This window comes from Procambarus clarkii, chromosome 26, assembly GCF_040958095.1.
Source record: "Procambarus clarkii isolate CNS0578487 chromosome 26, FALCON_Pclarkii_2.0, whole genome shotgun sequence".
Taxonomy (NCBI): Eukaryota; Metazoa; Arthropoda; class Malacostraca; order Decapoda; family Cambaridae; genus Procambarus; species Procambarus clarkii.
Window position 1 is genome coordinate 20874496 of NC_091175.1, and position 23386 is coordinate 20897881.

The 23386-nt window shown below is 46.4% G+C and overlaps 1 protein-coding gene across 3 annotated transcripts in view; it reads left to right on the forward strand.

Annotated features, from left to right (window-relative positions):
- The window catches only part of Cad99C (cadherin 99C), a 226593-nt gene that overhangs the window by 200021 nt on the left and 3186 nt on the right, over positions 1-23386 (forward strand). For all 3 annotated transcript variants that reach the window (XM_069331962.1, XM_069331961.1, XM_069331960.1), the window contains exons 27-30: positions 1372-1522; positions 1871-1979; positions 10034-10170; positions 20884-20992. In XM_069331962.1, coding sequence (XP_069188063.1) covers positions 1372-1522; positions 1871-1979; positions 10034-10170; positions 20884-20992 — 506 coding nt within the window. The remainder of the gene's footprint in view (positions 1-1371; positions 1523-1870; positions 1980-10033; positions 10171-20883; positions 20993-23386) is intronic.

Sequence of the window (23386 nt, forward strand, 5' to 3'; positions counted from 1 at the left end):
CAAAACATGATGCACCCCCGGCCTGACCAACCAAGCATCAACCACCCATGGACCCCTCCGGAACGCAGCAGTCTCATTCTTCGCCAGAAAAGAAGGAGACGGCTGCAAACGAACAAAACAATCAATAAAATGACAGAACCCCCCCACCAGGCAAAAACAAAAAGAAAAACAAAACCCCGCAAGAGGACAGCGAACCCCAAGGAACAGAGCCGGCCGCGATGTCGGGAAATACAAGCTGAGCAGCACCCTGCGCCCCTACCAGTGCAAACTGCCTCTTACCTGCCGGTAACAAGGGAGAACAGAACACCCAAGAGCCCAACAGGCGGCCGAAAAACCGAAAGGTAAAACGGACCAGCAGAGGCAGACCCCGAGGAGCCTGTGGAAGGTGGCCCCAAGCCCCAAGGGCAGTACTTACAGGGCACCTAGGGAAGGCAGCCCTAGGCGCATGCAGCCCGAGTACTGAAGATAACTCCTGGCTCTCGCACCCACAAAACTAACACCACACGCAAAGCACAGTGCAGTAGCGACACCGGAGCCAGAGCACACGACCATCGCCTATAGCATCAGCCTCAAGAACTGAGGTGTGGGTAGCCGGCGCGGGGGGTCTGGGGCTCCCCCTTCCCCCTCCCGGGGAGGGGGGAGCTGCGCAGACAGCGGCGCGGCAGTGTGTGACGTCACACTAGTTTGCTTGTTTTCGGTTGGGGAGTTCTATCCACTAGTTCGGTTTTTGGTAGCAATTTTAACCAGAATAGGGGTTTGTTTTGGGGCGCTTACCTTTCTGGGTGCCTGTTCCGGTCGATGGCAGACATAGAATGCTTCCAACTACACGGGGGCTTCTATAGGCCATTGCTCCCCTTGCCTCTCTGAGGGGGCCCGGTTCTGGCCGTGGTCCCCGGTAGGCCTAAGAACTCCATACACATGACTGATGCCAAAGTCTGACATTAGCATATCAGCCTACGATAGCTCCGGGGAGCCGACGGGGCTCCCCCCAGAAAATGCCATATTAAGTGTCATATTAAAGAGTAAGCATGGGGAAATTTTAATTGGCATTTGTTGTATTTGTCAGTTTTTTTCTTGGAGGGAGCAGTGAATTTTTCTTGGTGCTCTTTGGGGTTATAGTGGGTGCCCTGTGGTGGTGATTTGAACTTTATTTTCCCCACTTTTCCCTTCCTTTCTTTTGGAGGTGGCAAGACCATTTTCAAAGATATTTATCACCCTAGTGGTACAGGTTGACAAATGTCTGGCAGAACTGGAAGGGTTTAGACAGACACAGGTCCTGGCTACGGAAGCAATTGAGAGACTGGTCAGAAAGATGTGCAGTATTTCATATACTCAAATTTGTCTTTACTTTAACTTTTTCTACCTTTCCAGAGCAAATCATTGGTATTGAAAAAATAGAATCTCGGCGATTTGTAGGAAACACAAGTGTACAGACCGACACTAATGCCACAGATGTCTGGTTTCATATTGTTGATGCCAACTCGGGCAAAGTTCTGGAGCGTCAGCACCCAGTGGTAAAAAAGTAAGTAACTTATGTTGGTGTTAACAAGGATGTTATATCATAAGAAGTTAAAGAATAAATTCTTAAAAGTAAAATACTTTAATTGTATATATATATTCCCATTTTCTGAAAATACCCAGTGTTATGATATAGATTTCTAAAGGCACTCAATACTATTTATAGTTGCTGGATGGCACATCGTAGCACATGTGTACTGTAATCACCAGACAACGGGGCAATTTGCAAGAAACGGAAGAGTTCTAGGATGTGATGGAGTCAAGTTTAATATCAGTATGTTATAATTTAATTATTCAAATCAATATTTGGTAGTGTTTAAGTGTTTCTGAAATTTGTTTAAATTTTTACCAGATTTGCAACAGGTGAGCCAGACAGGAAGACACTGCTCTTCTATGTTACAGCAGCACTGGAGGGGGTTCCAGCAACAGACATACGATCTCCAATCTTAATGCTACAGCCGGTTGGTACCTTCTGCATTGTGCGCGAGTACACACTTGTCTATATGTTTACATGTTCTTACTGAATTATTTAAAAAAAATATATATATAATGTAATGAAGTGGTAATATCTGGGCGAGTTCTGGTGACTTCCTGAAGCTACATGCTGAGATGGCACCATCTACTAGGTCACATTACCCATGGAGTTCTATAGGCCTAATGGGAACCAGAGCCAGAACCTGGCCACCTTACTAGGGAAGGCAACCAGAAAATCAGTGAGCCAACACAAACTAATTGTATCTAGACTTGTAAAATAATCTAGAAACTAATGCTAGATTCAAGCGAGGCCAAGGCCTTGAAGCCCACTTAAAGAACTCTTCTAATAATGTAAACAAATGATCAGATCATCTCTAAACTAGCGAGAGTACAGTCACCGTACCTCCCACAATCATTTCAGGGAAGGTAGCTCACTACTTTGCAGGGTCTGAGCTCCCTGTTCTAGAGCAGATGTGGACATCTATTTGATAATCTGGAATTGGAGGGAGGGGATCAGGACCACTGGGGCTCACCTAAAAATTGGTGTTTTGTTATATTCAATGCTGGTTTTCTTGGAGGGAGCTCTTGTGGCTTCGTGAAGTTAGAACACAAGGTAGCTCACCAGGGAGGAGAAGCACCACAGGAGTCGAGACAAAAGATGAGATTCTCGAGCCGAAAGACATCCTCACACAAAGGCGCTGCAGCCCAAGAATATTCACCAAATACTGGGCCACCAGAACCCTGGTTGACCTCCAAAACTCCCGTGCCCAATTTTCGGCCCAGAACAAATCCACAAACACAGCTGAAGGAGTGGCATACTTCCAAACATGATAGGCATGAAGGTAGACTGCAAACTGGCTAGATGTAACAACACTGCTGACAACCTGTGAAAAGCGAGCCTTGGAACAGGGAACCAAGGAAACAGGATCGACTCACAAGGCATCCACTGAAACAAAATTGGTGGCATGAAGGTAACAGTGGAGAGCCACCACCAGACACAACCCAAAATGCACCTATAGCCAAACCAATCAAGCATCAACCAAAGGATCCTTCCAAAAGTCAACCAACACATTCTTCTCCAGAAAAAGAGCTGGCTGGAAGTGAACATAATGCCCACCTGGGCCAAAAGAACAAAAAACACTGCTTTAGAGAAAAAATCCTGGATTGGAGTGGTACACCACCAGAAAATGAAAAGAAAAGCAAGAACACGGTCCAGAGACCAAGAGCAGGTGTAATGGGGGGGAGGGGAAATGAAAGGAAAAAATTAAATGAATAATGGAGTAAACACCTTTATGGTGTTACACAGGCTAGAGGTGAAACAAGTCATGAGACTGCCTGTAAAACTGAGCTGAGCCCAAATGCAAGCAGCACTGGCTCCACTAGCACCACACGATATGAGGAGACTGTATTTGGCATGAGAAGTCAACAATCAAGAAAAAGCCAGGAAAGGAAGGAAAGCACCACATAATCGGAAAATGCAGAGCAATAACAAAGAAAAGCGAAATGGCAAAAAAAGCAAAATCTTGTACTGTCTCCGAGAAAAAGAACACAGGTGAGACACCATCAAAGAAGCCACTTTCTTGCCATAAAGATGACAATATAGGCATAAAACATACCAGATACAAAGAGTCTGGTGGAGGTGGAGCTGCAGAAAAATGCCAGAGTTCAGCCACTGAGCAAGATGCACCTGAAACCTGGGTTGATCTGGCCACCAAGTGGCCAAAAAGACCACTCACCTCTGGTAGGATGCCAACCTGACCAGAACCCAAAACAGCTGGATCTGGGGAAAGAGGTATGAGACTGCAGGCAAGAGACAGGGACCTACCAACTCAACCAGTTCAGGTAAAAAGCATCTGTCATGAGGGTCTTAGAAATGGGGAATGAAGCCACATACAAAGGAAGGATCTGATTCCACGTCAAAGCAAAGAGGTTCACGTCCAGGTGCTCGAATGTCTTGTAAAGCCACAGGAAGGAGGTGGCATTGATAGTTCACTCCATGGAAATCTGAAGGAACCAGGACAAACTGTCTGCATGGACAATGGACACATCGTAGACGTGAATAGCATGGAGAGCTAAACCCCAAGAACCCAGCAGATGAGCTAATCGAAGCATCCCAATCCAAAGTGCCAAGGACCATAACATACCCCTGCAATTAAGGCAATGATTCACAGGGTAACAGTCTGAATGGAGTCAGAACACACAGCTTCTGCAGTGCATACCACACAGCTGCAAACTTCCAAACTGTACCATGCACCCAACGAAGGAGAGAAGACCAATGACCCTGGCTGAACTAGGAAGTGCTAGTCAAAAGGCTGCAATTTGGGGCCCAGGCATCCATGAAGCTGGCAAGTGACAGCAGAGGAATGCACCAGGGGAACCAAACCCTGAAAAGCCCAAAGAGGAAGCCAGTGATGCAGCAGCTGGCAAAGGGCCAATGGGGCCCGCACCCAACAATTGCGACAGCAGCAAGAAGGACTGCTCCTGAAGATACCAGAACAGTCGCCAAAGCAAAACTCTGCCTAGGGGGGCAAAAACAAAGCAGGCAAAAGTCAGGCTCCTGTACAACTGCTCACTGCCCGGACAACTTTCAAGTTGCACGGGGCCAACTCAACACCAACAGATGGCAGTGCTGCAGCAGAGTCAAGGCTGGGAAAGTGACGCTGACCGAGGATCCCAAACGAGGATCAGCTTCATGACAAAACCGAACCAATCGTCCAAGCAACAAGACTAATGCAATTGTACAGTACAAGACTAATCCGAGACAGAGTGGTCATCTAGAATGAGAGAACAAGGGATGAACAGGTTCAGTCATGAAGGGTTGAAGATGAACTGAAGGTCTGGCAAGTCCTGTGTCAGAACCCACCGAAGAACCCCACTGTCCTGTGAGGCAGGAAACCCACCAAAGTGATGTAGTCATTTCAAACATGCCTGAAGCCACTCACTCTGAGATGAACCAATACAGGCAAGGTGAGGAAGCCTGCCCAGAAAGACCTGAACTTCCAGAATGGGAGGAATCAGCCAATGCCACTGCAGGTTGGGGGGAAAACAACTCAAAATGAACCCTGGGCCCAAGAGTTGGCAAACCAGGTGAGCCCCCCACCCCCATCAGTGCCCTGTCAAAGGGCTGAACCACTAAAGGACCGGTGCAGATCATGAGCAATAGAGCAGCCTATGCTGCTTAAGTTTCCCAACGTCAAGAAATTATTGTACTAAAGTGCCCTCTCCTAATCTACCAGAGGATCCAAAACGGAAAATGTGATAGTACAGTATGTAAATTTTGCAGGCTTCTCTGATTTTTGTGAACTATAGAAATCATTCTTTAGTATAGTGATTTTGGGTAGAGTATGCATCAAACTGTGATGCTTTACTAGGAGAACAGGTTGGGCAGAGACCTTCTGACCATAGAGAGCAGGGCACTAACCAGAGAGAAGACCTAGCTGAGGGAAGCACTTGTGACCTGGCATCTGGCTCCACCAATGACCTACCCCAACCCATAACAGGCAGTGCCCTAGCCCTACCTACCAAAGGTCATCCACCACAAGCACTGCTGACAAGGGAACCTTGGCATGAAGCTGCACAAGACCCGTGGCTAAGGAAAAGTGGGAGCAAACGGGCAGTCACCGAGGGGTGCAAAATAAGGACCCTTCCCCCAAACACTTGTAACATGGTCAACACTTCATGCCATTTCAGTGTACAGGTACAACAAAAGCTGCACCAAGTGAGAATAAAGGATCGTTTGCCAGCCAGGAATGCTCCAGAGCCTCATGACTCGTTCAAAAACCAAACTCGAAAGAGAAAGTTTCCATTAATGAGGTATAACCTGGATCTTGCAGGAGGGATGTGAACAGTGCTTCCTGAACCTCTGCAGGAGGAACCCGAACAGTAGGAAACCTCCGAAAGGACGACTCCGACAGTCCCATAGGCACATGGAATTGAACTCTGGGGGGAAGCTGCACCCAAATCATTCTTATAAAGGGAGAGGGATAAGTAAGTAAGTAAGTAATTATCAAAAGAAGGCACCAAACCGGGAAGGCTATGTAAGGGAGAGGGATAAAAAAATCCTTCCCCATGTAAAAGGAGGCCCTCCTCTGATGGAACATAGTCAAACAGGATCCAAGGGCTCATATCTGACTTCTCCTAAGCTCCGGAAGCTGCACTCTAGGGGCCCCAGGGTGGAGCCAACATCCACACCTACCACATGGGATAGAAAAGCAGAGTCCAAGGGAGAGGTTTTAAAGGAAAAGCTAGCTAGCTAAAAGGAATGAAACGGATCCAGAAGCCTTGGCAAAACCAGCCGGCTCAAATGCCTCCACACCCAATTTGCAAGCAACCTCCAGAGCTGGATGAGCCACATCCCAAGCTAACTCCTGCCCTGACCTGATGTTTGGAGGGGAAGGGGGGAGGGGAAGAGAGAGAGAGAACAGAGGAAGGGCAAACCACTCCAATAGGGAAAGGAAGAGGAGATGCAAATGAAACCAGGGTGGAGTTCACCAACTGGGGCACACAATCTAGACTGCTGCAACCTAGCACAAGGAATATGCAAAGTGGCCACTGCCTGTTAAGCCCTAACCTCATCAGAAGGGTTAAAGAAGAGTTGCATAGGGAGAGCAAACCCCACAGGAAAGAGGAAAAAGACTGTACAAGATATGATGGACTACGTCACCCAGATGTACCAGCTAGCTACAAACAGGTTTATCCCAGCTCAAAAGAAGAAAAATGAAAAGCAACAGAAGAATCCATGGTTCAATCAGGCATGGAATGAAGCAAAGCAGTCAAGTATACACGAACATAGAGAAACTATAGAAATAACATAACTACAGAGAGCAGAGGGCCAGGAATAAATACATTATTCTGAGTAGAGAAGCAGACACACAATATGAAAATTACATTGCAAGTAAAGCAAAGACCAAACCAGAACTGCCCCACAGCTACATCAGGTGGAAAACAGCAGTGAAGGAACATATGAAGAAACTGAGAAAAGGGGAGAACAGATACACAAAGAATTACTAGGAGTAGTGTGAAAAAACTCAAGAGATTCCAGGTCTTCACAATAGAGCAAGGAGAAGTCCCTGTATTGAGAGAGAAGGCAGTAAACAAAGCAACCTTGGAGGAATTTGAGTTTAGCAGTGATAAGGTCAAAAGAAATATGTTGGAGCTGAATGTGACAAAGGCTGTTGGGCCTGACAGTATCTCACCATAGATACTAAAAGAAGGTGCAGAAGCACTAAGTGTGCCACTCTCTATGGTGTGTAACAGGTCAATGGAAAGAGGAGACCTACCGGAAAGCTGGAAGACGGCTAATGTAGTCCCAATATACAAAAAGAGGAGACAGGCAAGAGGCATTGAACTACAGGCCAGTTTCTTTAACTTGTATAACGTGCAAGGTGATGGAGAAGATCATGAGGCTAAAGCTTGTAGAACATCTGGAGAAAAGGAGCTTTGTAACACCACCAGCATGGGCTCAAGGATGGTAAATCGTGCTTCACAGGTTTAATAGAATTTTATGACCAGGAGACAAAAATTAGACAAGAAAGAGATGGGTGGGGAGACTGGATTTTCTTAGTCTGTCAGAAAGCTTTTGACACAGTAACCCATAAGAGGATGTTACAAAAGTTGGTGAAATAGGCAAGAATAAAAGGTAAGGTGCTCCAGTGGATAAGGGAGTATCTAAGCAACAGAAAATAGCAAATAGCTGTGAGGGGGAGACCTTAGAGTGATGCGATGTCACCAGCATGGTCCCACATGACTTTGTACTTGGCCCTATCCTGTTTCCGATATATGTATACGATCTACCAGATGGTATTGACTCGTTCCTCTCAATGTTTGCTGATGATGCAAATATTATGAGAAGAATCAAGACAAATGAAGATACAGAGACTACAGGATGCCATGGACAAACTGGAAGAATGGTCTAGACATTTGCTAGCAAAGTTTAACACGGGTAAGTGTAAAGTAATGAAATTGGGTGAAGGAAGCAGAAGGCTGAACACACGGTACCATCTGGGAGATGAAATCCTGCCTCTTGACGAATCAAATACAGAGAAAGATCTGGGGGTTGATATCACACCGAACCTGTCCCCAGAATCCCATATCAAAAGGAAATCAGCAGTAGCATATGCTAGATTGGCCAACTTTAGAATTGCCTTTAGAAACCTGTGTAAGGAATCATTCAGAACCCTTATATACCACTTATGTCTGACCAGTCATAGAGTATGCAGCTTTAGCCTAGAGTCCATACCTAGTTAAACACAAGACAAAGTTAGAGAAGATTCAGAGGTATGCCACCAGACTAGTCCCAGAACTTAGAGGTATAAGTTACAAGGAAAGGCTATTGGTACTAAACCTCACATTCCAGAGGAGACATGATCACCACCTACAAAATTCTCCGAGGAATTAACAGGGTCGACTAAAACAAGATATTTAGCATGGGTGGAACAAGGAGACATAGGTGGAAACTTAGTACCCAAATGAGCCACAGACATTAAAAAGATTTTTTCAATGTCAAAATACAGTAGTTAACAAATAGAATGGATTAGACAGTGATGTGATGGAAGCAGACTCCATACGCAGTTTCAAATGTAGATATGATAAGAGCCCAATAGGCTCAGGAATCTGTACAACAGTTGATTGACAGTTGAGAGGCAGGACCACAGAGCTGAAGCTCAACCCCTGCAAGTTCAACTAGGTGTGTACAGGATGCAGGGTCGAAGGTGTTACTGACCCAACAGGCAGCATGGCAGAGGAAAAAGGAACGATAGTCATTCTGTGGCACAAAAGACGAACAACAGTCAAATTTGCACAAAGCAAGAGCAGGCTCATAGGGAATATCCATGGTGCCACCAAACCCACAGGTGATTTTTAGGGCGTGAATGGAAAACCAAGCACGACACCCAGGTGGTGGGAATGTTATGCCAGACCGTAGATTAAATCAACAAAGCCTGGCTCACACGGCTCTGAAGGCCAACTACAGTGTTGAGAGAAGCACATGAACCACAAGTGCATCATTCCAGCCAAAGTCATATCAGACCAAAATTTAAAACAAGAAAGTCCCAAGTCACTTGACACACAAGCTAGGACTTAAGGGATGATTTCCAAACACTCTAGAAAAGATAACTCTGGCAGTGGAAGGACAGCACAGGGAACACACAGGGAAAAGTACCCCCTGCACTCATGCATCTCCAAGTACACTCAAAACTTGGCTCATGCTACACCACAGTGTACAGGAAATGCCACAAGTGCAAACACCTCACCATATAGCTGAACAGACAGAACACCAGAGCCAGCAGAGAAGAGACAACGATCAGTATGCAGTACCTCGACTATAGAACTGGGAACTCAGACCCTGGTGGACAATGAGCTACATCCCCCCCTGCCATCCCCTTCCCCCCCAAAATAAGTAGTGGTGGTGGAGGTGGGGTGAACGAGCTTGCTTTAGTTCTGAGAGAATTTGATCATTTGTTTACATAGTTGGGGAGAATTCTTTAAGAGGGTTTCAAGGCTTTGGTCTCTTAAATCCAGCAGTGGTTTGTTTTGACTCCCTGACTTTCTGGTTGCCTTCCCCAGTGAGGTAGCCAAAATAAAATATCGCCATTCCCTGCACCTCTATGAGGCAGGGCCAGGTTCTGGCACTGCTCCACGGTAGGTCTATGGAACTTCACAGCTTGTGCAACTTACTAGATAGTACAAAGTTGCATCAGCTAACCCAGTAGCTTCAGGGAGCCACAAGATTCTCCTCCAAAAATTTCAGTTTACACATCGAGTACGAGTGTATGACTGATGATGTATATACACTACCCAAAGCAAATATTAAGGAAAGAATAGCATGCTATTAAAATGCCTCCTAGAAGTCTCATCTCCCTCACTGTACAATTCTCCCCACAGTTTGGCTGAAACACTGGGTGTTAATGGCTTTGCATGAATGTAAAAATACCAGTCTTATGTAACCTCACAACCCATTGTACCTTCTTGCAAATAAAAATTATTATTATTATTACTCTATGTTTGGTTGACAATATTGACTCAGTCAATTTTTTTTTTCCAGGTTTCAGAGGCACCGATTCCTCCAGTGCGTAAAGCAGTAACATTTGAAGGCTTCCAATTGGCTCTTATTGTGCTGGCTGGCATCATCGTTATCATGGGAGTCACTGGTATTTGCTACATCTGTGTGCAGTGGAAAAGGTATTACATTTTGTTCCATTTACTTTTAAAACATCTATTTTATGGTTTATAAAGTTGCCATCAATAAACAGTACTATATATGTGTGTTAGATTTCTGAGCATGGCCCATTTGGTAGCAGCCTCAGCAGTGGACCCACTAAGGTCATTGTTAGTGGACAATTGTTAGTACACCAGGACCATTATGATTGAGCCCGAATGAAAACAAGTAACCTTGCATATTGTGTTGTTCCCTAGATTAACCACTGCACTGTGCAGAGTACCTTAAGGCGCCCGATCGGGGGTGTGCAGAGCGCCATATGGCATTTTTAGGTATAGGGATGATCCAAAACTCCCCACCTACATGGAACTCACATCCTGTGCCTCGGGACTCCAGTAAACATACGCTATCTTGAAAAAAAAAAATTCAGCATCTGTGCTAGATGTGAGAGCCTAGTACTGAGAAAGTGACAAAGGCTGGCACATGCAGGAGCAGTTCACAGCACCACTGTGTAGCTAGGGGCCACACCACCACTGTGTAGCTAGGGGCCACACCACCACTGTGTAGCTAGGGGCCACACCACCACTTACTAATGATGAATAAAATAGGTAACTAATTATTTTGCATTGATAGTGTCATAGATGATCCTGACTATGATAAAGACTATGTACAATGTTCAGATATCAGTGAACACAATGTTAATTATGATATTCACAGCATGAGGTATAGAGACAGCAAGTACCCATTGTTTTCTGCATTTACACATTATGAAACAACCTCATGTTATTCACAACATAACCTTGTGGAACTGGATTTATATTCAGGATTTTTGTGATAGAAATGTGGTAATATCAGTTTTGTAGCTTGTCATAGGGAAATGTGTAGAATATTGGAGGCATTGTCTTGCATCATGACTGCTGGCATCATCTGCTAATATCATGTGGCTCCATGCTGTATTTTGATTTCATCCCCATACCCACCAGAACTGCTTATTAGTTTGTTATGGTGCATATAAATGTTGATAGTGATATATAATGTGCATATATTACGTAATAGCAGCAAGAACACTGTTTGGTTGATCTAAAAATATAATATTCGTGTCTATATTATATACAAACCCCATATTTTTTAGAATAGCGATGTTCCACACATTTAACTATATAAATTCCCCATATTACACACTATTGAATAATATTACTGCAAAAAACTAGATATAAAACCATTCACAGACACAGAAATAATTATGTAAAAATGTATTTATGGCAGCCCCTGCCACATTAGCTGTCGGCCGCTAGGCTAACCTTGGATTCTTGTATCATATATATAAACTCTCAACACACGATCTTTGTGGTTCATTCTAGTGCACAAAACCTGTAGCTAGCTAGCTACAAGAATCATTCTGAATACAGCGTGAACTCACTTGAACAAACTACAGTATATGGGGCAAAACTGATTCATTTAGTGGGGCATTTTATTCAAACATTTGGCAACCTTACCCCCCTCCCCTCCTCCCTCCTGGTTAAAATAAAAATATTGTTTTAAGAGGGCCTACAATTACCGTACTACATACATGGGTTTGTGAACTACATTCATAATAATCCTGAAGCACATTTAATCAACTGCAAATTCATCATAGCCCATCTTTCTCAACATTTCCAGGTAAATAACAAATATTACAACAAAATTTAAACTTGGTCAAAATGGAGATACTACTGTACTATATTGAACTGTTACATATGATAGAACATCAATGGATACAATTCTATATCAAAATTAAATTACAGTACTGTACAGTATATAGCAGTTTTCTGTGGAGAACCCCTTCGGCTCCCAGGAGCTATAACGGGCTGATGTGTATATATTAGACCGTGGCAACAGTCAATCGATGAAGTTCTTAGCCTACGGAGGACCATGAACCAGAACCTGGCCCCCTCAGAGAGATAAGAGGAGTAATGGCCTATAGATACCCCCATGTAATTGGAAGCAGTCTGTCTGCCATCTACCAGGTCAGGCACCCAGAAAGGTAGGAATCTCATAACAATCTACAGCTGGTGAAATTGCAAACTGAAAGCAGAACGAGCAGGCAGAACAACCTAATCACAAAACAAGCAAACAAGCATGACGTCACCACAGCCACTGTGTCGTTGTCTGCGCGACTCCCAAACACCTTTGCACCAGCTACCCAACCTCAGTTCAGAGGCTGTTGTGTTTGGTGGCAGTCGTCGATCGACTCTGGCTCTATCCTTTTGAGCAGTGCTGTCCATAGTGGTGATGTGCAAGCCAGGAGTACTGGGGATGCATGCGCCTAGGACCACCTTTCCTAGGTGCCCTGTAAGTAATGCCCCCTTGTGGTTTAAGGTTATCTTCCATAAGCCATTTGGGAAACTACCTCCGCGTGGTTCATTTGCTGCTCGGTGATTGCCCACCCTTTGGGTAAGCTGGGGCTGTTCTTATTCCTGTTTGATCTTGGGTAGGAAATAGTATCATTCCTGGCTGGGGCGCAAGGTACTATGCAGCTGTCTGATACACGCATAGCGGCCGGTTCTGTTTCCCCTGGAGACGTTGTGCTAGTGCAGGGTTTTTCTTCTCTTTTTTTTCTTTGCCTGGTGGGGTTCTGCCTTGCATGGTTATAGGTCCACCTGTATTTTGGTGGCCCCTCCTCTAGGCTCCCCCGTGATTGTACACGTCACAGGGGGTTCAGCTTTTAGTTTGATTATTTGGTAGTTCTGGGACAACTGGTTAGCAGTACCTAGATTGGGTTTCCTTTAGCAGTCAGCCTAAGGGCCCTGAAAACCCCCATTGGGGCTCCTCAGACTGATAGAGGAGTCCTCCGAGTCCCACCTCGCTTTGTGTGAGTTTGAGGGTTGCTCTGTCCCCTTGTCTCAGGGTGACAATCACAGTCTTTGCCTCCACCATGCTGCCTGCTGGGTCAATGACACCTTTGACCCGGAGTCCTGTGAGTGGTGTTCCTTGCTGGCTCTCCAGTTCACTTAGTCCAATAATACTGTTGATTGGGTGCAGGCAGTATCTGCATTGCATTGCACGGTTTAGGTTGCTGCAACGCTCTAGGTTAATTGCTTTTCTGGATGCCCCGCGGCTGCCTTGCTTTGATTATAGGGACTCAGACTTGGGCGTGTTAGTTGCTTCCTTTGGTTTCGTCCATGCCCCCTTGTCCTTTCCCTGCTGTGGTTCTTTCTGGCTGGTGGACTGCCCTTTCTTTTCGATGGGGTTGGGGCATGCGTTCTGTCAGACCCACTTGCTTGAGTGACGGTAATCGACTGCAGTCGTTCAGATTTACCTCAGGCGAGTTGAAGCACCTTAATGCATGTTTGTTCACCCCTGTTCTTCCTCGCAATATTGGCCAGGTGCAGCTTCACGTGCAAGTTCCCTCCCTTTTGGCATCCTTGTAGCTGAGGATTTGCGCACCCATTGGCGTTTGGGTTTGGTCTTGCACGTCTTTTTCCTCCCGGAGCTATCTTCGGACTGGATCAAGGAGGATGTGGAGGAGCTAGGTTCCTGGCCTGTGTCCGGTGTACTTGGCTCGGCGGCTCGGGTGTCGGCTACCTTGTTGAAGTTGTTTGCGCCGATTCTGAAGGAAGCGGTGTCTCTGTTCTTTGCTTTGTGCCTCGTGTACCGACAGGCAGTGCTCGTTCACTTTTTGGAATCCACTTAGACCCCGGATGATAGATTTTCATTCCCTTTTTGTCCGGTGCTGTCTGCAGTCGTGCATTTTCTGCAGGCGGCTTTGTCTAGTTATTGGTCTATGTCGGACTTGTTGGTTCTTGGGGGGAGGGGGGAGATAGTGGTCCTTCCTGGAAGGGTTGTGCCAGGGTTCAGGGTTCTTTCAGTCGTTATAAGCCAATGGTGCCCGATTCGGGACCGTCCCCTCCTGTGGAGTCGTCAGCGTCTGGTCAGCGCAGTGCTCGCTCTGAACATCAGTTGGGCTCTTGTAAGGGGCGTTTGTCCTTTAGCAGTTCACCCGGTTAACAGGGCAATAAGGGAAAGGCTCGCACTGTTTGCTCTCGCTTGGTCCCATGATTCGTGGGCTTTTCGGGTCATTTTCTCTAGCCTGCGATGACGTTGGGTGGCTCCTCCTCCAGGGAATTTGGGGCTGATGGGGTAGACCCCTTCGCCTGCAGTCTGTCACGTCATCCTGGAGTGGGTTCGCTTGGGCGTGGTCGAAACGACGGCGTCCCTCAGGTGGGTTTCCCACCTATTCCCAGTTCCGAAACGGGACTGTGCAGACCTGAGGTTCATCCTGGACTTGTCCCGTCTGTACCCCTGGGTCTTTTGCCCCTCCTTTTGGATGACGACTGTCCCAGATCCGGCTGCTTTTGGAACCGGGTGCTTGGATGGTCTCCCTGGACCTCCGGGACACGTATTGGCACGTCCTGATTCATCCGGGGTTCAGGGACTGGCTCGGTTTTGTTGTGAGGTGACTGCTTTCGTTGCCTTTCATTCTGCTTGAATCTGGCATGTCACATTTTCACATACCTTGGTTGTGGTGACTGGTTTGCGCCTGTTAGGGATTCTGGCTTACCTCAACAACTGGCTGGTCTGGGCTTCCTGCCGGTCCACATGTCTGCTCGTGAGGGATTTGGTTCTTTCCCAGCTCGCCGGGTTCAGGTTCTGGTAAACTGGCAGAAGTCCCATTTGATTCCCTCTTAGGTTCGGTCTTGTGTGGAATTCTCAGACCACTTCCTTCTCTCTCCCTCCAGCGGCGTTGCTGCAGCAGCAGTACTGCCTTCAGCTGTTTTTTTTAGAGGTCACTCGTCAGTTACTCGAACAGCTGTGCAGGGGTCTGAACTTTGCCGTGCTGGTCTGCCCATCAGGTCGGATCTGACTTCGGCAGCTGTTCTGGTTCCTTCGGGGATGTCCTTTCCGCTGCTCTTGCGATTGCTGGGTTCGGACCCCGGCAGCCTTGTGTCGGCTGCTTCATTGCCAGCTTCCTCTTGGGGGTTTTCAGGGTTCAGTGCCGTGGTGCTTACCCAAGCTCTCACTAGATGTGTTTACAGATGCCTCATCTTTCGGCTGGAGCTTTGTGACCAGTGCTCACCAGTCAAGCCAGGGTGGGGTCCGTTCTTCTGTCGGGCTCACAGCACAGCACGGGAATTCACAGCGGTGTGGCAATCGCTTCCGAGAGTTCGTGTCACTCGCAGATCGACGATCCGGCTCCATTCGGACTGCTTCCCTGTGATTCATTGGCTGAACCACTGGGGGTTCGATGCAGTCCTTGGCTCTTTGGGGCTGGTCAGTTTGGGTGACTCGTCTGCTGAGGCCTCAGAGTTTGGCTCTCCTGGCAGTTCATGTCCAGGGAGTTTCCAACGTATTGGCGAACAGCCTGTCTTGTTTCATTCCCCTATCCACGGAATGGATGGTCGATGCCGACTTCTTCCGTTGGCTCTGCTAGACGTTCAGGCGTCCGGACATGGACCTCTTTGCGTTGGCGAGGTCAAGGTGTCTTCCGGTATATGCGGCGCCCTTCCCCGACTGCGAGGCCGTCGAGGTTGATGTCTTTCGACTGGACTGGTCGAGGTGGGAGTTACCTGTACTTCTTCCCCCTGGTTCGGTTGTTGATCCAGGTCCTAGCTCACTTGGAGACTTACCAGGGGAGAGTAGTCCTGTTGGCCCCTTGGTGGGTGGCCCAGCTTTGGGTTCTGGTTCTGCCTGCTTGGTGTCCACCTCTTTCAGCAGATCAGTCCGGCCTGGTATGTGGCTGGTTTGATCTTCTCCAATCTTTGCGTCTGGTCTTTTTGATGTGGGTTTATCACCACTTATATGATGATCAGGTGGCTTTGTTGATGGTGTCCCACCTGCGAGTTTCGTCTCAGCAGCAGTATGAAGTTTCTTGGTGGTCCTTTCGGCACTCCTTGACTCTTCGATTTCTGATCGGGTTGTTTTGTTCTTTCATGGTTGTTTCAGGACCGTCATCTTATACCAAATACTGTCGCCTCGTATAGTGCGGTGCTGGCAGAGCCGCTTCAGCTTGCGTTCGGGGTGGATGTCACTTCTGCTCTGTTCCGCAAGCTTTCTTGGGCGTTGTTTCACCTCCTGCCTGCTCATGCGCCGCCTGATCAGTCCTGATTGTTGGACTGGGTGCTCTCTTTTTCTCTCTTCTCCTTGGTTTGTGGTGGACCCTTCGGTTCAGGACTGTTTTTCTAAGGCTCTTTTCTTGTTGGCATTGGCCTCTGGGGTCGGGTTGGGGAGCTTCATGCTTTCCTCCGGCGCAGGGGTTTCTGCACATCCCCTGCCACGGCCTTAGTGGCAGGGGATGCACTTTGGGGGGACCCGGTTTCCCTTCTTCCCTGTTCCAGGGCGCTGGTCTCCCAGGTCGTCCGCAGGATTATTTCGGTCCAGCCAGCCTGCGGTCTATCCCCATGCCCACGAGGTTCGTAAGTTTGTGACTTTGGCTGCTGTTTTTGGTAATATGTCTTTGGCTGACATTCGGGCATGGGGCTTTTGGAGATCGAACAGGGTCCTGGCCGCATGGTACCTCATTAACCCTTAAAGTGCGCATCACTTCATATGAAGTGTAAATCGTTTTACCAGTCAACTGCGCTTCACTTCATATGAAGTGTATGGGTACCGCGCACGATTTGAATGGCCCGCGGTGTAGCTGGGGGTCCCATACGCTGCCCAGGGGCTCTAGTAAACAGCAGCCATTTTGAAAAAAATTCCCGCTCACGATCCGAAGGCATGGGAGGCCTCAGTTTAGCGAGAGTCACCATGGCGAGCGCACAGTCAAACGCCTCACGGGCACGCACCACTCAGTCCCTCACCCCAGAGCAAATAGCCCACGAATTATTCTCTGAAGGTGAAGAAAGTGTGTTTGACGATTCAGACAACGATGAGGATTATACACAGTTGTCGGGTGATAGTAGCAGCAGCAGTGAAAGTGAGAATGACCGCCATGCCATGGCGAGGCCTATACGCTCACCGATGCCTCCTCGCCCAGTTTCTACCCCAATTCTACCACGACCTCATAGTTCCTGTGGATATTTTCTGTTTGAGGGTGACGAGTCAGAGGGAGGTGACTCCTTTTCTGGGTTTAGTGACTCGGATCAAAGTTTTATTGAGCCTGTGGCTGGTACCAGTGGTGTAACTGGGCGAGAAATTGTCGCGTCAGCAGCATCTCGCCCGGCCAAGCGCCACCGCATGGCACCACATGAGGGACCAAGACCCTCGTGTTCACGTGCATCCACCTCACGTGCACCCACCTCACGTGCACGTAGCCGCCGTGCTTCTCGCAGACGGTATTCAGCTCCTGGTCGCCGGTATGCATCGCTTCCTCGCCGTCATTCCTCTGCATCTTGCAGGACGCCTGGTGTACTTGAGTGGAGTGATGGTGACGATTTTATTCCTAATATTCCTCACTTTGACGATAATGATGTAGGGATTACAAACCTTTTCCCTAATCAAGGTGAGGACATGGCTGAGATGGAATATTTTACAGCATTCTATGATGAACCACTCATGGAATACATTGTACACCAAACGAACCTGCATGCTGCTTACCTGATTGAGAGGGAAATCACAGAATTTTCACGACTGCAGCGTTGGAAAAATACCACAGTGGCGGAAATGTATGTGTTTTTGGCACTCTGTTTGTTGATGAAGCACTGTCACAAACATGCAATAAATGACTATTGGAGCAAGGACAAGACAATACCAACACCTTTATTCGGGAAATATATGTCACGAGACAGGTTTCAGATACTCCTCAGGTGTCTACATTTTGGAAGTGTTCAGGACCGAACACCTGATGATAGACTGTGGCGAGTGAGGCACTACATGAACGATGTTATTGGAAAATTCAGAGATTTTTACGTACCAGCACAGAAGCTGGTGGTTGATGAATCTCTCATACTTTTCAAGGGACGTGTTCCATTCAAACAGTACATTCCCTCAAAACGAAACCGATTTGGCCTGAAATTTTTTGTTCTTTGTGATTGTGAGACAGGATACGTGTTACACATGATTCTGTACTCGGCTAGTGATGTAGACATTCCCGGTAACGACGAACATGGATTGAAGTGAAGACCATCATGGCTCCGTGGATGAACAAGGGACACATTTTATACACAGATAATTACTATACAAGTCCCTTGCTAGCTCGGTTCTTGCTAGAAAATAGAACTGGATTGGTTGGTACAGTAAAGCCACAACGAAGGGAAATGCCTGTGTTTGACAACGACATTGCAGTTGGTGAGTGTCAGAGAAGGAAAAGTGATAACATTCTGTCAGTTCGGTGGAAAGACAAAAGAGAGGTGAACTTGTTGACAACAATTCATGATGGAACAATGGTGAACAGTGGGAAAGTGAGCCATAAAACAAACGCACCACTATATAAGCCAGACTGTGTTTTAGACTATAATATCAACATGCGGTTGATTGATAAATCAGACATGATGATTGGCACTGCAGAGTGTGTGCGGAAGACATGTAGGTGGACGAAAAAAGTGTTCTTCCATCTTGTGGACATGAGCATGCTGAACTGTTTCAACATGTACCTTGTGAGAACTGGACGTAAGCCCACTTTCCGTGACTTTGTATTTGATGCTGCAATACAGTTATTAGGAAAGTTTGCAAAAGATGTCCCAGGTATTCAGCGGCCCATCATAAACCCACTGTTGCAGCATGCTGGTACTCCACGCCTCGCTCACACTGAAGGCTTCCTAGCACACAGACTCAAGTATTTGCCACCTGGTGTGAAGCGTGCAATAGCCCAACGTGATTGCTTGGTGTGTAAAACAACGACACGTAGAGACAAGAAACGGAAGCTTGTGCAAACATGGTGTGAAACGTGTGGTATCCCATTATGTGCTGTCGACTGCTTCAATGACTACCACAGTCTAGAAATCTTCTAAGTGTGCTTCAAAGTGTGTATAGCGTGTGCGAGTGTGTAAATATGTAAACATATAAGCAGATAGCTTGTGCGTGTGTGTAAATATATACAAATATAAGCAGAACATACAATATAATAGACTGTAATGACATATTATATTGCCGTAATTGAAAACATTTGTGTGCGCCTGTGTATACTCAAATATGCAACAATTATTGATACAAAATATGTTCAAACAGTATTTGAAACACAATTAGTGAAAAAAAATTAGATAAAATGCGCTTAGACATTGTAAATAAATAGCGCGAAAATATATTTGTGGCAACTCTGGCTGTTTGAGGACCGCGCGCAACACCTTCCGGGCGTGTACTGCATGAGCGAACATGCAGATTGTGACGTCATCACCGAGCTTCTCGGCTCTATTGCAACAAAAGTAAGTACAATAGAATTTTTTTTTTTATTTTTCCCGTGTCAGTGAACAGAACTTAACAGATTAGCAAAAAAAAAAAATTTTTTTTTTTTTTCAAAATGACATGCGCCTGTGCGGATGGCAGGATCTTAGACCCCGAGCATGTTAAGGGTTAATGTTCCTGGCCCTTATCTGGTGTGTGTATAGCCTTGGGTTGCAGGCAGTTGTCTCGACTTTGAGTTGAGGAGCGAGTGGCGACAGCCTCCCAGGTAATTCCCTCTTTTCTTTTCTCTATGGTTAAGTAGCTCCAGGGAGCCAGAGCAGCTCTCCACAGAAAACCAGCATTGAATGTAATGAAATGCCACTTTCTTAGCAAGGCCTGGAGGCTCCCGGCATCCCTCCGGTCGGTGGCTTCGCGTTTTTGATATTCAGCCTCTGAACTGAGGTTGCATAGCCGGTGCAAGGTCTGGGGCTCCCCCTTCCCTCTCACAAGGAGGGGGGAGTTGCACAGACAGCGGCGCGGCGGCTGTGGTGACATCTTGCTTATTTGCTTGTTTTCTGATCCTACTCATTTGGCTTTTGGTTTGCAGTTTCACCAGCTGTAGTTTGTTTTGAGATTCCTACCTTTCTGGGTGCCTGACTTGGTAGATGGCAGACATAGACTGCTTCCAATTACACGGAGGTGTCTATAGGCCATTGCTCCTCTTTACTCTCTGAGGGGGGCCAGGTTCTTGCTCGTGGTGCCCGGTAGGCTAAGAACTCAATGGATTGACTGTTGCCACGGTCTAATATACAGTATACACATTGCCCAGTATAGCTCCGGGGACACTCCATGTCTCACCCAGAAAATGGTGTTAAATTACATTCAACGCTGGATTTTTGTGAATATGTATGTTATCTTGAGGTTATCTTGATATGATTTCGAGGCTTTTTAGTGTCCCCACGGCCTGGTCCTTGACCAGGCCTCCAGCCCCAGGAAGCAGCCCGTGACAACTGACTAACACCCAGGTACCTATTTTACTGTTAGGTAACAGGGGCATAGGGTGAAAGAAACTCTGCCCATTGTTTCTCACCGGCTCCTGGGATCGAACCCAGGACCACAGGATCACAAGTCCAGCGTGGTGTCCGCTCGGCCGACCGGCTCCCTATTAATGTTAATCGGGGTTCATTCTCAACTCTCAATTGAGAATTCTGGGTTTGATTCCCAGGTAGGACAGAAATGGTTGGGTGCATTTCCTATCATTTAATGCCTCTGTTCACCTAGCAGTAAGTAGGGACCAAGGAGTTAATCACCTTGTTTTGGAGTCATTCCCTGAGAGAGACAAAGGGAAGGGGTGGGCCTCCAAAAAAAAATATTATTTAATTAATTTATAGCTTAAATTTAGTTTACTTTCATTTCCTTTTTTGTATATTTCTTGGATCAGATTACAAGATATATTATAATTTTGTAAAGCATTGTATTTAGTTTGATTTATTTTTCAGATATGTTAGACATCGCAATGAAGCAGATAAAGCTGTGGTAGTTGTTGCACCACCCTATGAGAGGGTCGGCTCCGTCATTGAACCTGTTACCAAAGAGTATGAAGTTCAGGTAAGAATTACTATAGATTTTTGTCATTTCAATATTCTATGTTTATATGACACTAACAATTTCTGTCCCATTAGTATATTAATGATATGAAGGAACTAATCTAACACCAAACATGTGTGCAGTGCATTAGCTTACTCTGTGTGAAAATCAGACAATGCTGGGTCTTCCCAGTAGCTAGATGGGTTACTGTACAGATTATCTTGAGGTTATCTTGAGATGATTTCGGGGCTTTTTAGTGTCCCCGCGTCCCGGTCCTCGACCAGGCCTCCACCCCCAGGAAGCAGCCTGGGACAGCTGACTAACACCCAGGTACCTATTTTACTGCTGGTAACAGGGGCATAGGGTGAAAGAAACTCTGCCCATTGTTTCTCGCCGGCGCCTGGAATCGAACCCAGGACCACAGGATCACAAGTCCAGCGTGCTGTCCGCTCGGCCGACCGGCTCCCTCGCAATGGTGAAGATTGCTTCACCATTGGCAAGGGGCACCTTAATAAGCTTAATGCCATTGATAATGGTAAGCCATATTTTAGTATGCTCTCTTGGCCTTCACTAATGAATATTCATTTGTTCTGCAATTGCAATTTGTGTACACTCGTTCATAATGAAGCATAAGCCTTAAGATGCTCTGAAAATCGTAGCACTGAACTGGACTCACTTCTAGTGAGTCCACTCTGTATCTCTTAAGTTACCCATCTTGAGACCTCCCAACACAGGTACCACACCAGGCTATATCAGATCACACCAGTACAGTACCTACCTGAGACCAGGACCAAAATCTGGCCCCCACAATAATTATTGCAGGGGTTACATCAACCACATCACAGAGGGGAAGAACCACGAGAAATGTACAATAAACGAGCAACTGGATGGACAATATTTACAACCCAGATTCAAACTCCAGCCTGGAGGTAAAGTACATTAACCCAGTCAACTCTGGGGAACAGGGGCCACAAACAACAGAAATAGTGTCCTCACTAAAGAAAAAATACAAAGCTCAAAAAGGACAAGGGCACATCATAGTACCCCAGAACTGCCACCAACATGCACATCACTTGACAAAGACACTCAGACCTAGAGCACCAAAGGTCTAGAAACAAACCCCCAGCTGAGGTGACCAGAACAGGGTGAGCATGAAGGGGAAAAATGTTTAGGAACAAATCTTCAAAGAAAATTAAGGGTACACACAACTACTACAAAGTCAAAGTGGTAAAAGCAGACTGCTGCATAACTATTTGAATGGCTACCAAGAAAACAGTGCGTAAGACAATGCCACTGCAGAAAATGCTTAAGAAGGGCAGGTGCAAGAAGAAAAAGACAGAATTCTGACTGGAGTACATCTCTACAGTGTAATGAGGAACCCCACAAGGCCAGAAATGTGGAAAGCTGCAAGCCTGGCTGGGAAGCAGAACTCCCAGAACCCCATTCAGGTACACTCCGTGTACATGCACTGGAATGTTTCATTGTCAGTATATGTAGAGTGCTGACAAAGTGAGTACAGATGACAAGAGCAATGCCACCACCTGACACCAATTCATCACTGATCACCCATCTAGACCAGGAGTCAGCAAATTCCAAAATCTGCACTAGAGGCACCACACAGGAGGAACAGGTAAAACACACAAAACGTGAGACCATTGCTAGCCAAAAGCCCAGAGAGCCTAATGGAAGCTCACCCCTAATACAAACAAGAGGATTGAACAACCAGGACACAACCTCTGCCACGGGATGCACCGGAGAACATTGATGCCACACCGCAGCAAGCCCACCTCGCAGACAACCAGAAAAACCCACAAGGGCTTTTCTCCATAACAGCAAGTTAACAGTAAACTGACCAGCCTCATTGCAATGCGAGGAACCAAAGCCAAGTCAGACAACCAGGAGCTGCCACACTATCAAGAAAGAACAGGTTTGGGAAAAAAAAGAGGTGCACAAGCATTCCTGAACAGCAGAAGGCATGCCAAAAATCCCTAGCAAGAAAGTCATTGCTAGCTAGGAAGAGTCTGGGATCACAAAAATCATCCTGGGAGGAAACAGAAAACCAAAGACAAGGGCTTAGAAACAAAGCAGGTAATTACCCACCCATCCTCCAAACAAAGACCCAAAGGTGATTCCATGGACCCCACCAAACCTCCCGTTTATGAATGAAAAACGGTTTACACACGACTCATAACCGATGACATTCGAACATATCCGGAACAAGTGCTTCACTGATGAATTTTGTTCGAACCACAACGCTATAAATGCTTCACCTACGTATTACAAATAATTGCCAACAGACTCTAAACACCTAACCTAACCTAAACTATGCCTATATATGCACAATATTTTAATATATTATAACATTAATTTATATTTGAGAAAATTCCTGTTTTGAATGAACAACATGTTAAAATT